Here is a 14,908-nt window from a genome sequence, read left to right as displayed (position 1 = left end):
AAGAGACAAAATGAATTGAAAATGATTGCTAAAATCGAAATATATCTTCATGTCTTAGAATAGTGTAATTTTTTTAAAATAGGTTGAAAAACATACTAACTTTAAAATAAACAAAAACCAGTAATTGGGGTGGGGGAACCACACTGCTTCATGGGGCGAAGCCCTAATGAATCCCACCCCTCCCCCCCCCAAAAAAAAAATAATATTTTTTTTAAAATTTTAATTTTTGTGTATGCGAACAACTTGGGTTTAATTTTAATGAATTGAAATTTTTGTGCATACAGCGCACAACCTGGGTTTAATTTTACCACAAAGTAATTAAACAAAGAATAACTTTTTTGAATATTTCTCTTTAGGATGGTTGACTTCCTATTACGTCATAGGACGAAGCCCCTAGAGGCTAGGGGCGAAGCCGCTAGTATATATATAGAACAATGCGGTGTAAATAACTAAACTCCTTTTATGCCGGTGTGGTTAGTATAATTTAGACATATTACCAGAGAAACGATAAACAATAGTTGTTTTTTTAAAAACAAAAATACTCCTAATAAATATAGGTAAGAAAAGTAAAAAATAATATTCTTTAAAAAAAATCCTCAACACTCTTAACTAAACTACATTTACATATATATATATATATATATATGTACGTAAATTAACACGTACAATTAAAAATATTTAATTATTTTATATCAGTCTTTACTATTAACTAACCAAATCACTTAATAATTCCGATCAAAACACAAGTATTAAAATGATGTTGCAATTGTGTCTAATTCCCTTCATACTGCATGTATTTAATATCCCCTATTTGTTATTATTATTCACAGTACAAACTTAATTACATTGTAAAAAATAGTCAAAATACCGTACAAAAGGTAAATTAACCATTTTTAAGTAACTTAAATCACTATTATGTATTTAAATATTCTATATCACTATAATATCACCAAAAATAACTTTGTTTTTAATAATAAAATAAAAAATCACAGATTAAATAAGGAAAAGTGCAACTTCCACCAAATGATACACAGACTGAGTTACCATAACTTTTCCCCACACATCTGTAAATTTTTAATATTATAAAAATCTGATGATCAAATAATCTTTCTTTAATTTTTTGAAGGTCGAATGTGCCTATTTATTGATTAAAGTGATAAGATTGTTTTAAAATTTTATTTTTGCGGATTTTTAAATTCACTGTTTGGAACATTTTTTCTTTGTTATAAAAAATATTCATTTGGCACTTCTGTTTACTATCACAATGCAACTTCGATGCAGACAGAAAAGGGGTGGTAATAAAAATAATCAAGTTTTAAAATAATTTTCAAACTATATATTTAATTTAAAATTATTAATTCTACATAATAAAACATTTAAAAATTTTGTATGAAAAATCTACAAAACTAATCTCCGTCTGTCTGGAATGCAACCTCGGGCTGTCTGGAAATGAAAACCGAGTGAGTTAAATGTCGTATTTGCTATTCAACGACGACAATAAGGACTAGAGATGAATTTATAATGAGAATTTTTTTATTACTTTTCATTACTAAATTAGAAGCGTTTCAGATTGCTTTTATTTTATACAAATCTATTATTTGTTCGATTTAATTATTTTTTTATATTGAACTTTAAATAAGCTTTATATTCATTGAAAAAGTGTGCATTTCATCAATACATTTAAAGGTTACATAACTGACTTCCTTTACATAATATACAAAATATATATGTTTACTGTTAAATTTTGTTCTTTATGTAAGAAAATTTCACACAACCAACAAATTAAAAGTAGTTTCCTATATGGGTTCATCCATACACTATATAATTTATGGGCTAAATGCAATAGAATTAGATCTCTTCCCCTTATATATTTTGGGAGAAGGGATCAAAAACCCAATAAAGGCAATATTTACAGAATTATGATGGTGTTGCGCCAAAATAAGGATTATGGTCAGAAATAGGACGAATGAAATGTCAAGTATTACAATAGTGGACTATATGTATTTTGGGGGGAGGAATCAACAACTCAATAGCAATATAAATTAAAATCATGTTAACCTAAACTAGATATATTTACAAGCACATTATTATTATGAGGAGCGCAGCCATTCTGAATTTAGGTCTGTCCACTACAATAGTGTGAGAAAAAAAATGTTCATTCAGTTTGTATCTTCTCGTTAATTGCCACTTTATATAAAACTTCGAAACTGTTAAAAAGGGTTAAAATCGGAGAAAATTACTCCCTCAAAATTTTTGGGAAATATATCAAATTTTACCCCCATCTAAAAATTTTACCCTAACACACTACTAAGCTTCCCTGAAAATTGTGAACCAAATTTATGGGACCCATAACTAAAATTGCTTCATAGGATGTAACACATACAAATAGCATATTACAAAACGTGTGGCCTTTTTGTAAGGAGGGGTCCTTTTTAAAAGTGCGGGATATTTAATATAAAATTGGAAACACGTTAGAGACGGAATAAGCTCAAGAATTTGGGCAGTTAGTTTTAGTACTCTAATCTGTTAAAGCTGAATGTAAATGTAAATGTTATCTAAAGTAAATTAGATATTAAGTTAATTTCTTCCTCTATTATATAAAAATAAGGTTTAATTTTCGGATCTACTGCAGTTCACGGTAAAAACATTGCTGGTAACAAATATTGCCAAAAATCTATGAATTTTAAAGGCTGCTAGCTGCCAAACGGCTGAACGTACAGATCAGACCCGCACATCATTTTAAGCGGTATAAGAAGGCCTACAAATATTCTGGAATAGCCAAGATCCAATGATGCACAGGGAAAGCTTCACTGAAGAAAAAACGCGTAAAATAGGCCTTTTTCGCGCATTTCTCTGCACTGCGAGATAATTATTCATTATTGATTTATGGCTATTCCAGATTATTTGTAGGCCTTCTTATGCTGCTTAAAACAGTGTGCGGGCATGATCTGTACGTTCAGCCGTTTGGCAGCTAGTAGCCTTTATAATTCATAGATTTTTGGCAATATTCGTTACCAGCAATATATCCTAATTTTCTTATAATAATATAAACAAGGATGACAACATCCATAAGTAGCGAAGCACAAAAAATCGTAGATGGGAATACGTACAGGTAGATTTAAAAGGTTTTTACTAAAATCAAGAATAGATTTATTGGATAAAATAAATATGAAACCTTGTTTTATTTTGTATGATGACGATGGTCAAAGTAAATTATATTAAAGATGCTTTGCTCATAACAATGGGAAAAATTTTTTTGATACTGATATCCCATAAAAGTTTGAAAATTGGATCAAAATAAACAAAGATCTTGGGAAATATGTAAAACATATAAAAATAGCCAAAAACCTGATGACAGACAGTCTGGCCGCCATGGTTGTTTTCTTAAAACAACAAAAAATTTAATTTTTAAATCCTTAAAAACTTTAAAAATTTGGAAAATTGGACCATATACACTGAAGATATGGAAAAAAACGTTAAATATATTTATAAATAGCCTAAAACCTGCCAAAAAGGCAGTCTGTCCATCATGGTTATTTCCTTTCAAGACAGGAAATTTAATTTTGATATCTACAACTGAAAAAAAATTGAAAATCGGACTATAAACACTGAAGATATGGAGAAAAATGTTAAAAATATAAAAAAACAGCCTAAAACCTGCTGAAAAGGCAGTCTGGCCGTCATGGTTGTCTTCTTTAAAAGATGGAAAATTTAATTTTGATATCTATAACTGAAAAAATTTTGAAAATCGGACCATACACTGAAGATATGGAGAAAAATGTGAAAAATATAAAAATAGCCTAAAACCTGCTAAAAAGGCAGTCTGGCCTTCATGATTGTTTCTTTAAACGACAGGAAATTTAATTTTGATATCTGTAACTGAAAAAATTTTGAAAATCGGACCATAAACACTGAAGATTTGGAGAAAAATGTGAAAAAATATAAAAATAGCCTAAAACCTGCTAAAAATCGGTCCGATCGCAAATGATGTTTTATAGTCAATTGTGCTCCTTAATAATGGGAATGTTGTCAAAAAATTTCAGCATTCTATCTTTTATAGGAGCTGAGTAAATCCCATTTCCCCCATAGCGTTGCGGACTGACGGACTGACTGACGGACTGACTGACGGACGGACGGACAAAGTGAATTATAGAGTAGATTCGCTACTAAAAATTTTACTTATTTATCAATGAACAAAATTAAATGTAATAATAAATCAAATCAATAATTTCTTACTACAACAAGGATGACATTATCCATAAAAGCAAAGCACTGAAACGGTAGGACAAACGGACATCAACACTTGTATAGTGTCAGAACTGAATAATCAGAATATAAATATATAAGAGTCGAAGCAAAATTGTATGTAAATTTGTTGAAAAACTGCTTGATACAGAATAATGTTTATGGATATACTTAAATTTTAGGACTTGATTATAGGGTTGCTTTGCTTATAATATTGTAATGTGTTGTCCCAGGAATCAGTATACCAAAAATCAGATCAATCGGAAAATTAGATCAGATAAAAATTAGTTGTTAAAAAGTAAAAAAAATCAACATGTTTAAAATAGATGTAGGGACATTCTGATAATGATTATAGAGTTGCTACGCTTTCTAAATCGTGCCTAACTACTACAGGAATCACCATGCAAAGTTTGAAATGGATAGGATAATTCTAACATGCCTAAATTAACGAAAAAAGCTATCCGTTACGGGCGGACCGACCCTAATTATAGAAAAGCTTCGCTTTTGAAAATGTACAACTTCAGAGCTGCATTGACTAAACCAGTCATAAATTGAGTAAATCCTCTTTTCATACCATATAATAAACTGTTTTTATCAGAGGGAGAGGTGACAATGAAATGTTTATTACACTAGTCCCAAAAGTTTCCTAATAACGTTTTCTTATTCGTTGGTTTGGGGGGCTTCGGTGAATTTGATTGGTTGGTTAATTTAGTTCAGTGTTCATAAGTTTCAACCACTAATTTTAATCTACAGAAAGGGTAATATTGTGTAAAATTATTGGGGATTACATCAATCTATCGGCAATTGTCTTATCCCTTAGATCCCTATTTTTTTTGTTCCTCCATACATACGTTGAATTGACAATTGTCATATTGCTGCGCTTCTTAATGCTAAATTCTTGTTCTAAGGATATCATATTTATGCTGCTTTTGACATGTGTGACGTGTGTATTAATATTACTAAACGTAAAAAATGGATTACACCATCCATGAAAGCGAAGCTCAACAAACATTTAAAAATGTAGAGTAACTAACACCGCATTTAAAATAATCAAAATTTAATATACCTAATCGAGCTTGTAATTTATATAAAAAAAGTCTAGGGTATATAATGTGAACATTTGCATTTGTAAAAGCCAAAAAGTCATCATGTTAAAATTAAAAATGATCACAATGACTTTCTGGTCACAAATATAGAAGCGCTACGCTTTCTGAGTTGTACTAAACTGTTACAAGAATCACTATGCAAGTTTTAAAATCGATAATACAATATTAGCTGACTGACAAATACTTGAATTGACTGTAAGTGCTGTAAGTTATGGGTGCATACTGACCGTCCCTAAATACAGAAAAGCTTCACTTAAAGATGTTAAAAGAAAAAAAATATTTAATCCTATAGTTTCAGAAAAAAATCAAATCTTCAGTAAAGAGTAGTTTTTTTCTCAACCAATTTAAACTACAATGGCATCAAACCACCCTGATTTAATTTACGGTGAATCCACAAGCCTACTACAAGCACAAGCAGAAGACAGTTTGATACAAAATGGTAGAATAGCTCCACCACTCCCAGAAACAGAGACAGATAATGTTAATGAAATTGTAAAAGTTAGTTGTTCAGAAAATACAGATGAAGATATTGGGATTGTCAGATCGTCAACATACAAAAGTTTCATAGGTAAATCTAATGAGATTATTAAATTTTTAGCATTTTTCTTCTTAGTCTGTAAATTGAAAATAATGAGGGGTAATGTAGTTTTTGTTCGTTTGTTTATTACTTTAGGTAGGTTATATTTGGGAATTGGGTTCGGAGCCAGACATAACAGAAAAGACATAGGGAGTCCCATAGTGAAGTGGTTAGCGCTCTACGCTGTGGTTGGGAGAAACCGAGTTCAAGTCTCCACATAGACTTTGCACTTAGGTGACAAATGCTGTCGCAATTTGTTAGATTATGATCACGCAACCTTCCCTGAGATGCCCTAAGGTTGTAAGGACGGAGATTTGTCGTAAGTCAGAATTCTACCAATCAAGCAGTTTTAACCATGCTTTCCCTCGTTCATACTCCTCTTATGAGAGTGTCATTAATTAGGGTGGCTTAAAATGGAACACCTGCCAAAAATTCAAGGCAAGGTTTATGTAATAATTGAGTAGCTTCCACGAGAATTGCGAGTCCTAACTTCAGAGAATCAGGGCTAAAACAACAACAGAAAAGAAATTCTCATTACCTCTTATTTTAAATTTAAAAATTTAGATATGAAAGGGAGGGATTATGATTATTTGCCGCCAGATTCTTTGTTCCTTGTCCTTGATTGTTGACATATATTTATGCATATGAGTATTTAGTATTTATATTACTAACATATATTGCACAGTACAAAAACAAACAAACAAACAATTTATGATATACTAGATGTCACGCCCCCAGCGGCCTCTAAAAGCACTTAAAGAAGAAGGTGGGGGGGGGGGAGGGGGAAGGGCAAATGATCATTTACTTTTTTTCCTTCAAACTTGCCTTGTTAATGATTACTAAAAGAATATGTATATGAGCATTTAATGTTTTCAATCTATCATTTCTTGAATCACATTATAACAAGGATGTCAACATTTATATAAACTTAAGTAACAGTTCAGCTAAGCAGATTAGGAGGAAAAAGAATAAAGGATAGATGCTAATTGGTCTTTGATATTTTCTCCCAAAAAAATTACAAGGACTATGTTAATTATGTACGGGATACTAATTTTTACAGCAAATCTTTACAAAAAAATCAACCGTCTACACCCTACATATCTTGAATATTAGGCGTACAAACTGACAGACATTCATTTCCAATTATAGAGTAGCTTCGCTTTTAATAGATATGTCGCTGGAAAGTTAAATAAGTAAAAATTTATATTTTTTCCAGGAATGGTGTTGGCAGTATTATCTGGAGTACTGTTTACTGCTAACAATTTCATTCTTGTTCACTTCAAAGTTTCTCCCATAGATGCCACTGTTGTCAGGGGGTGTGTTCAGTGCATTATTCTGGGTATTATTCTCAGGTAAGATTTGTTAGTATCTTAGCCACCCTTTGATCCAGTCTGTCTGTATGTCCTGCCTTCTGTCTGCAATTCTTTGTCTAAAATGACTGTTTTTTTTTCAGTGAATCTTTATAAATGTATTTTAGGATATCTACCTGACCTTTCCTAAATTCCCCTGCAGGCTAGGTGCGAAGCAAAACTACACGTAATCAAATCTAGTTGTAGGGAAAGTAAAAGCATAGTTCACAATAGTTATATTACTATATTACAGTTTAAGGTTCTTTTTAAAAATTGTTGCCTTTTTCCTTCAACGCTGCTTGTGAAGATTATTTTAAAACATATAAATTGTGATCTACAAAGCTTAATTTCCCTCACTCTGTATATCTTTACTAAATCTTTATTTGTTGTCTATTTTTTTAGAAAACAAGTTTGGTGTATAAAGATAGGAATTGTTATGATGCAGGTAATATACCCCTTATGCATGCAAGAAGTGAAGTTATTCTTATTGTCTGTCGGTGTGTCTGTAATTTTCACTCTTTCAATGTGTAAACCAAGCTTGACTTCTTGCCCTTATCTAGCTAAGCCACTCTATAAATCACTTTGTATGTCTGTATATCTGTTTGTCGGTCTTGTCAGCCCGTAACTCCACGGGGTATTTGTAATTTTATTAATGCTTTATAACATTTGGCGAAGGTTCCCTAGACACATGAGCGTCTGTCAGTCAAAGTACAAAATTATATATATGAAAACATAAAAAGATACATGTGAAATGTTTCATAACTTTTTCAAGAAAGTTATTCTTTTATGCCTATATAATGATTACACTTATTATTTACTAGGGTATTGTTGGAGCTTTAGGTCTGACCTCAGCTCTATACAGTGTAACCCTGATGCCAGTACCTGATGCTTTAACAATTATTTTCACAGCTCCGCTATCTACTTACATCATTGCCATATTTATTCTTGGTAAGTATCACTGCAATGCAATATAAATTTGGAAAAGGAGCGATGGAGGGGCGATGGATTGGCGATGAAGGGGCGTGGCGATTTAGGGGCCGTCAAAGTGCAATGTAATATAAATTTTGAGAAGGAGCGATGAAGGGGCGATGTAGGGGTGATGAAGGGGCAAGGGAGGGGCGATGGAGGAGCGATGTAGGGGCCATCAAGTTGCAATGTAATATAAATTTGAAGAAGGAGCGATGTAGGGGCGATGAAGGGGCGATGGAGTGGCAATGTAGGGGTCATCAAAGTGCAATGTAATATAAATTTGAAGAAGGAGCGATGTAGGGGCGATGAAGGGGCGATGGAGTGGCGATGTAGGGGCCATCAAAGTGCAATGTAATATAAATTTGGAGAAAGAGCGATAGAGGGGCGGTGGAGGGGCGATATAGGGGCGATGGAAGAAGTAATATGAAGATCCAAAATGTTTTACATCACTAAGGTGCCAAGCAAGCTTGCAAACTTATTCATAATTCACCCTATTTTTCTATCTGCCGCCGAAAGTCCCCTGATTTAACCTTTGGCGACTATCCAGCTCAAAAAAATATATTCCTCAAAATAATTGAAATTACTGAAATTTGAATATTGTAATTAGGTGAACGACCCACTGTTGTAAAGGTGCTATCAATGACAGGGTTACTGGCAGGTGTCATCCTTGTCTGCAAACCAAGTTTTTTATTCCCTGGCAACCATGATGAGGTAAATATGCTTTTAAACCTAGTTTATTTTTACGCTGGCAACTGTGTTTGTAAAATTAGCTTTTTTATGCCCTGGCAACCATGATGATGTACCTGTAATTGTAAACCTAGTTTTTTGTATTCTCCGGCAACCATGATGAGGCAACTGTGTTTGTAAACTTAGTATTCAGTATACCCTGGCAACCATGATGATGTACTTGTATTTGTAAACCTAGTTTTTTATTCTCCGGCAACCATGATGAGGTAACTGTGTTTGTAAACTTAGTGTTCAGTATACCCTGGCAACCATGATGATGTACCTGTAATTGTAAACCTAGTTTTTTGTATTCTCCGGCAACCATGATGAGACAACTGTTTTTGTAAACATAGTGTTCAGTATACCCTGGCAACCATGATGATGTACCTGTAATTGTAATCCTATTTTTTTATACCTGGCATTTATGATTGGCTAACTTTTTGTTTGTTTCTTGTTAATAATGTTTTAATTATTACTTGTATATATCTTAAATACAAGAAAAAAAATTATTTTACTTAGGTTAGTGAAGAAAGTAGTACAGTTGCCATAGGAATAGTTTTGGCTATTCTCTGTTCTATCTTTACTGGAGCTGCTAATGTTATTGCAAATTTTTCCAAGGTATTAACATTCATTCTGATAAAAAAGACGAGTTGTATAAAACAAAGATTACAAAATCCATGAAATCAAAGCTAAAAAATCAAACATTGACAAATATATAAATTTTCAGTGCATTCAATATTTAACAATATTTGTAAGTCTAAACTAAATTTTCATGTAACTCTATCAAAAATTACATTATTCCTAATAGAGACATCCTTACATTTCATTTTTTATTAACATTGATTATAGGAGGTTTCATCCGATATTATTGTTTTTTGGGTGGCTGGGGCTGCTTTGTGTTTGGCATCAGGTAAATTTGAAGAATAATTGAAACTACCTATAACATTTTTACCTTAGCCAATTATAAATAAAAATACCAGAATAATATATAAACGTCTAGCACAATAGAAAACTGAGACAATAGGTAAACGGGTCGTAAATTTTTTTTTTCTATTTTAGGTCTGGAATTTGTAGTTCCTGGTTGTCTAATTTTTAGCCCACGAATAGTTGAGTACTCTTATATTCAATGGATTGTTCTAATAGGTAATATTACAGATTATAAATGGTAGGTGACGGACGCACATAATTGTACTCTAATAGTGTACAAGTGTAAAGTGATTTTATCCTCTCCCTACAACCCTCTTCTGCAGGCCATTCTTTGAGTAACATAAACATACATTTTAATTTTCATAAGGCTTAAAAATGAATCTAAACAATTCTAAGGATTTAGCTGAACTGGTATGTAGCTTAATTAAGAAGCTGATTAGATTTGTATGGGATTGGACCTATACAACTGAGAGTATTCAAAGTTGTTGTTATAGATATTAACAAATTATAAATACTTGTTTAAGGATTGGGGCTGAACAGTTTGCTGGCCTACAAAGCTGTGGTAAAATCTTTACAAATGATTTCACCTACTCTTGTTGAAACACTAAGGTCTTTAATAGTTTTTTCTCGCATCGTATTATAAACAGCTTTCTGCGAGAGGGGGGGGGGGGGGGAAGGGAGGGTTAACACCCTCCAACGAAAAATAACACATGCTGTAAAGTATATTTCGTAAAAACAGTTCTAAAAGTATAGTATTATATAATATAATGTATCTTTCTGAAGATTGCGAAAGCATGAATCTTTAAGTTAAAGATGGATAAAATAGAAGTAAAAAACGTTGTTTTACTAAATATAAAATGAAAATACAATTATGCATGTGATAATAAATATTATAATTCTAGGTCTTTTGAGATAGTATTGGCTTATTTAATCCAATCCATAATAGACCAGGCAGCGCCTGACACTATCAGTATGATTGGAGCTTCTCTAGTCTGTCTAGGTAATACACTTTTGTAAACTTGCATCAGTTGTGTAAAACAAAGTGCATCAGCTTAAAAAGGGTTCGTTTCTATGTCAAAACTAAATATTTTACTTAATGTGTAATGTCAAATGCTCGCATTAGTGTATAGTTAAAGAGGTAGAATTGAATGTTTTTGCTTCACAGTTGTCTGACTAAGTTGGTTGTCTGCTTTATGTCATTATACCGATTTAAAAATCAGGCGGTGGTTTATGAACCTTTACTGATAGGTTAGGTTATATTGGGTACAAGGTACCCCCATAATTCAATTCTAAACATGAAAGTATGTTCTTTTATCCTGTGTTTAAAAAATTTTGTACAACTTTGTCTAGACTTACAAATTAATATTCTGCATTTTAAGTTCTTATATTCTACAAGACTCGCTCCTGTGTATGTTTTCATCCTTGTTTATTTGTTATTAAGGTGTTACGGTATCAGGGCTTTCTGAATGGTTTTATCACAGATTACAAACTAGAAATGGTTATGAAGCAATTTAGACAGACAAAGTATTCTAATTAAATTTTCAGTATGGCTTCGAAACCGATTAATATCCCCTGGATTAGAACCGGTTCTCACCCATACGGAAAAATCATATATAACATCTTATTATAGACAATTTTTAACGAATATTAAGATAAAAATCATAAAATCAATACTTTTTATTTGTTGTTTTAGCATCTGCGAAAAACTGTCTATAAAACGATGCGATAAATAACAATTTTGTATTTTATCTTGCTTTTGCACAGATATGTACATTCTTCAGATGCCAAATAAAGTATGATATGTATTGTTTTTGTATTTACTTAAAATATTTAATAAACAATTAATCTGTTGAATTGCCCGTTCGATGGTTGATGATATGAGTATGTCCTTTGAGAATATTTAAGCTCCCCTTTATCTATGCGCTAAATATATAAGGTGCCCTATTTACAAAGTATATCAACTTAACATTCACATCATGCTTGGGGACTGAATAACTTATTCTAAAGGACTGAGAAGTAATATTTTAATTCAGGGGTATGCGAATAGTGTAGAAGTAACACACTGAGGAAAAGTAGAAATTATCCTATAAAATCATGTTCCTATCAAGTTCTTCTCTGGTTCAAATTTTTCTGAGAAGCATTTTTACTTTTTTTTTTACAAAAATAGATGACATTGGGTGGCCAATAGACTAACTTTATTCTACCTCTGAAAGATTTATCCAAACTTGTTTTGCAGTATTTAATTTAACCAAATACTTAAATCAGCTTAAAGAGAAGTAATCTCTATGTTTACAGCTTTAATCCTTATAATAAAGTAACAGGATGTTTGTGTGTGTGTCTGTGTGTTTGTGTGTTTGTGTGTTTGTGTGTTTGTGTGTTTGTACCGAAGGATCTCGCTAACCGCTGAACCGATCGGGTTCTCCTTAACAGGGTAGATTCTCATATGTCCCGGGAAGGTTTATAACTATTTTGGGGGAGGGTACCACCACCCTCCCAAGAGAAATGACAAAAAAATCAAAATTTTAAAAAACATTTAGGAGACTTCAACGTCAAATGAAGAGGTATCGTACGTAAAAAATTATAGTAGAGACTTTATCACACAAAAACATTTAAAGTGCCACTAGAGGCCTCTAGGGGCGTAGCCGCTAGTTACTGAGAAAGAATTATGATTATCATTATGTTGATACTCCTTTATTGGTTACTAGCAGCTACGCCCCTAGAGGCCTCTAGTGGCACTTTAAATGTTTTTTTTTTATATTTGAAATATGGCTATATTTTGCGTTTGACGTTTATGTTTCGTTGAACTCTCTGTTTCTAATTTCGAGAAATTTAAAAAAAAATTAATTTCTCTAGGGAGGTTGGTGGTACCCTCCCCCAAAATAGTTATAAACCTTCCCGGGACATATGAGAATCTACCCTGATAAGGAGAACCCGATCGGTTCAGCGGTTAGCGAGATCCTTCGGTACAAACACACAGACACACAAACACACAAACATCCTGTTACTTTAGTATAAGGATTAACATGATAAAAATTACAAAATTGTGTCTGTGGAACTTTGTACCTTGAACATGTTTTTGCAAAAAAGTAGAATCTCAATCCTTTTATTCAAAAACTAAAAAGGCTCTAGGTATGGTATACTATAATTTGTTTCAAAGGTTTATAATATTCCAATAGCACAGTACAGTTCGTGTCTACGTTGGCCATTGACTGCTGTGTCTCATTTGCACCAAAAGAACATTTTCTCTACGGTTTATAGTATGTACTTTATGCTTTGTTTTGTTTCTTTTCTAAATTGTCTTTATTTGAAAATCCTCGCCTTTTTATGATTTAAAATGGGCAGTACTAATATAGAATTATTAAGTTTAATTATTACTTTCAGGGTTAGGCAATTGTGTTGCTTAATTTTCTAGCAACCTGCTAAATGATAGAAAATACAAAACAACAAGTAACTCAACAATAACAATCCATTCGGTATTCGCGTAATTGATAACGAGCCGGCTTAATGGCAAGTAGCTGTCGGGTTCGAGGCTGGACCACATTGCTTCATTTTAGATACTTTTGCATACTTTTGCTATGTCAAGTGCGTGACATCAATAGCAAAAGAGCATGGGGACTTGATCTAAAAACAGGCGCAACTCATTACCAAGTAAAGTTAGGCTTCCTAGACAAAGCCCTTGCAATACAAGAGTTGGTTGTTGCTTAACCACAATCCCGTTTATGACTCCAGGTGTGTGGAGAGTACTAGAACCGAAAGCGACAACTTGTCTCCGAGAGTTAATTGTAATCTGCTTCCGCAGCCGAAAAAAATTGTACTTGGAAATTCAAACAAATATTTGTACAGATAGAGCAGCAGTCTAGCAGTCGGCCATTATTCTCATCCGTGCTGTATTTCAATAGTAGATGCCTATTGCCGAGCCGAACGGCTGAAAGACCCTTCTGATTATGTTATTTTTCAACAGTAACAATTCTATCCTAAACTTAGATTTTAAGTGTTTTAGTAAAACAAAACCTTTAAAATTAATACTTTATCTAAATTTGATAAAAACAAACATGGTGTGTAAACATAACAACAGCTTTCTTTAAATTATATTATGTAACTGAATTAAGACATTTTTCTAGCATTATATAAAGATTGTTTTAAAAGATAAAAACATCAGGTTTATAGTTTTTCACAGAAACTGAAATTGATATGTCATTAGAAAGAAAGTTCATACAATAAAACCAAATAACTAAAAAGGTAATTTCGAATTATCATTATGTATCATTCATAGAAAATCAGCCTATTGTCTGCGTCCATTAAGACCCCATAAACGGCTTAATTGGTGAAAATTTTTGTTCCAGGAACGTTTTTAATTAGAATTACAATTAAATCTCTCAAGTTGAATAGGTCAAAGGACAAAGTTGTCGTCTTTAATTGTTTTGGTAATTATCGCCTGTTAAATTAAAAGTATCTGTGGGATAAAACAGCTTTAAACCATCTAGGTGAAGATTCCCTTAAATGGGCTCAATAAGTTCATTAGTTATTAATATCTCATGCTTCAGATAAAAAAGTCTCATAACTTTATATAAAGGTTATTTTGAGCTTACTTTATTACTAGCTTCACTTAATAGATTTAATTTGGCTCAAATTCATAGTGAATTTTTTCTGTTTTGTGTAAACTTGTGCAAAAGAATTTTTTGAAATGCCTTTGTGATTTTATCTGAAAGTATAAAAATGGCAAATCTAATATGTACATTACTTTATTAAAATTTATGCAGAAAGTTACCCTTAAATCTAATAAACCCTCCTTAAAGAAAAGCTGTGACTCCTCTAGCGGCACTTGAAATGTTTAGTGTTTAAAAAAAATGATACGATACCTTGCAATGTTGCAAAAGGAGTCTCTATCAAATTGCTACGATACTTTGCAATGTTACGTAGGAGTCTCTATTCGAGGGGGAAAAATCGATTTATTGTGATTTCTCTTGGGAGGGCGTTGGTTCCCTACCCCAAAATAGTTATAAACCTTC

The 14,908-nt window shown here is 32.4% G+C and overlaps 1 protein-coding gene across 1 annotated transcript; it reads left to right on the top strand.

Moving 5' to 3' along the window:
- The first annotated feature begins 5,653 nt into the window (after window positions 1–5,653).
- On the top strand, window positions 5,654–11,745 carry LOC145330552 (pseudopaline exporter CntI-like). Its single transcript, XM_080175172.1, has 11 exons — window positions 5,654–5,919; window positions 7,145–7,280; window positions 7,680–7,722; window positions 8,099–8,225; window positions 8,854–8,957; window positions 9,492–9,590; window positions 9,822–9,882; window positions 10,032–10,115; window positions 10,424–10,508; window positions 10,802–10,899; window positions 11,341–11,745. The coding sequence occupies exons 1-11, from the start codon at window positions 5,706–5,708 to the stop codon at window positions 11,412–11,414; spliced, it is 1,125 nt and encodes a 374-aa protein (XP_080031298.1). The 5' UTR covers window positions 5,654–5,705; the 3' UTR covers window positions 11,415–11,745.
- Window positions 11,746–14,908: the final 3,163 nt, after the last annotated feature.

Source organism: Acartia tonsa, chromosome 10 (genome assembly GCF_053477335.1).
Source record: "Acartia tonsa isolate MP-2025a chromosome 10, ASM5347733v1, whole genome shotgun sequence".
Classification (NCBI taxonomy): domain Eukaryota; kingdom Metazoa; phylum Arthropoda; class Copepoda; order Calanoida; family Acartiidae; genus Acartia; species Acartia tonsa.
Note: the sequence above shows the minus strand (reverse complement) of the source record. Positions and strands in the feature narration are given on the sequence as shown.

Coding starts and splice junctions, on each gene's coding strand:
- LOC145330552 (XM_080175172.1), top strand. CDS start 5,706: ATGGCATCAAACCACCCTGATTTAATTTACGGTGAATCCACAAGCCTA. Junction 8,958..9,491: donor TCCCTGGCAACCATGATGAG/GTAAATATGCTT, acceptor TATTTTACTTAG/GTTAGTGAAGAAAGTAGTAC. Junction 10,900..11,340: donor AGCTTCTCTAGTCTGTCTAG/GTAATACACTTT, acceptor TTTGTTATTAAG/GTGTTACGGTATCAGGGCTT.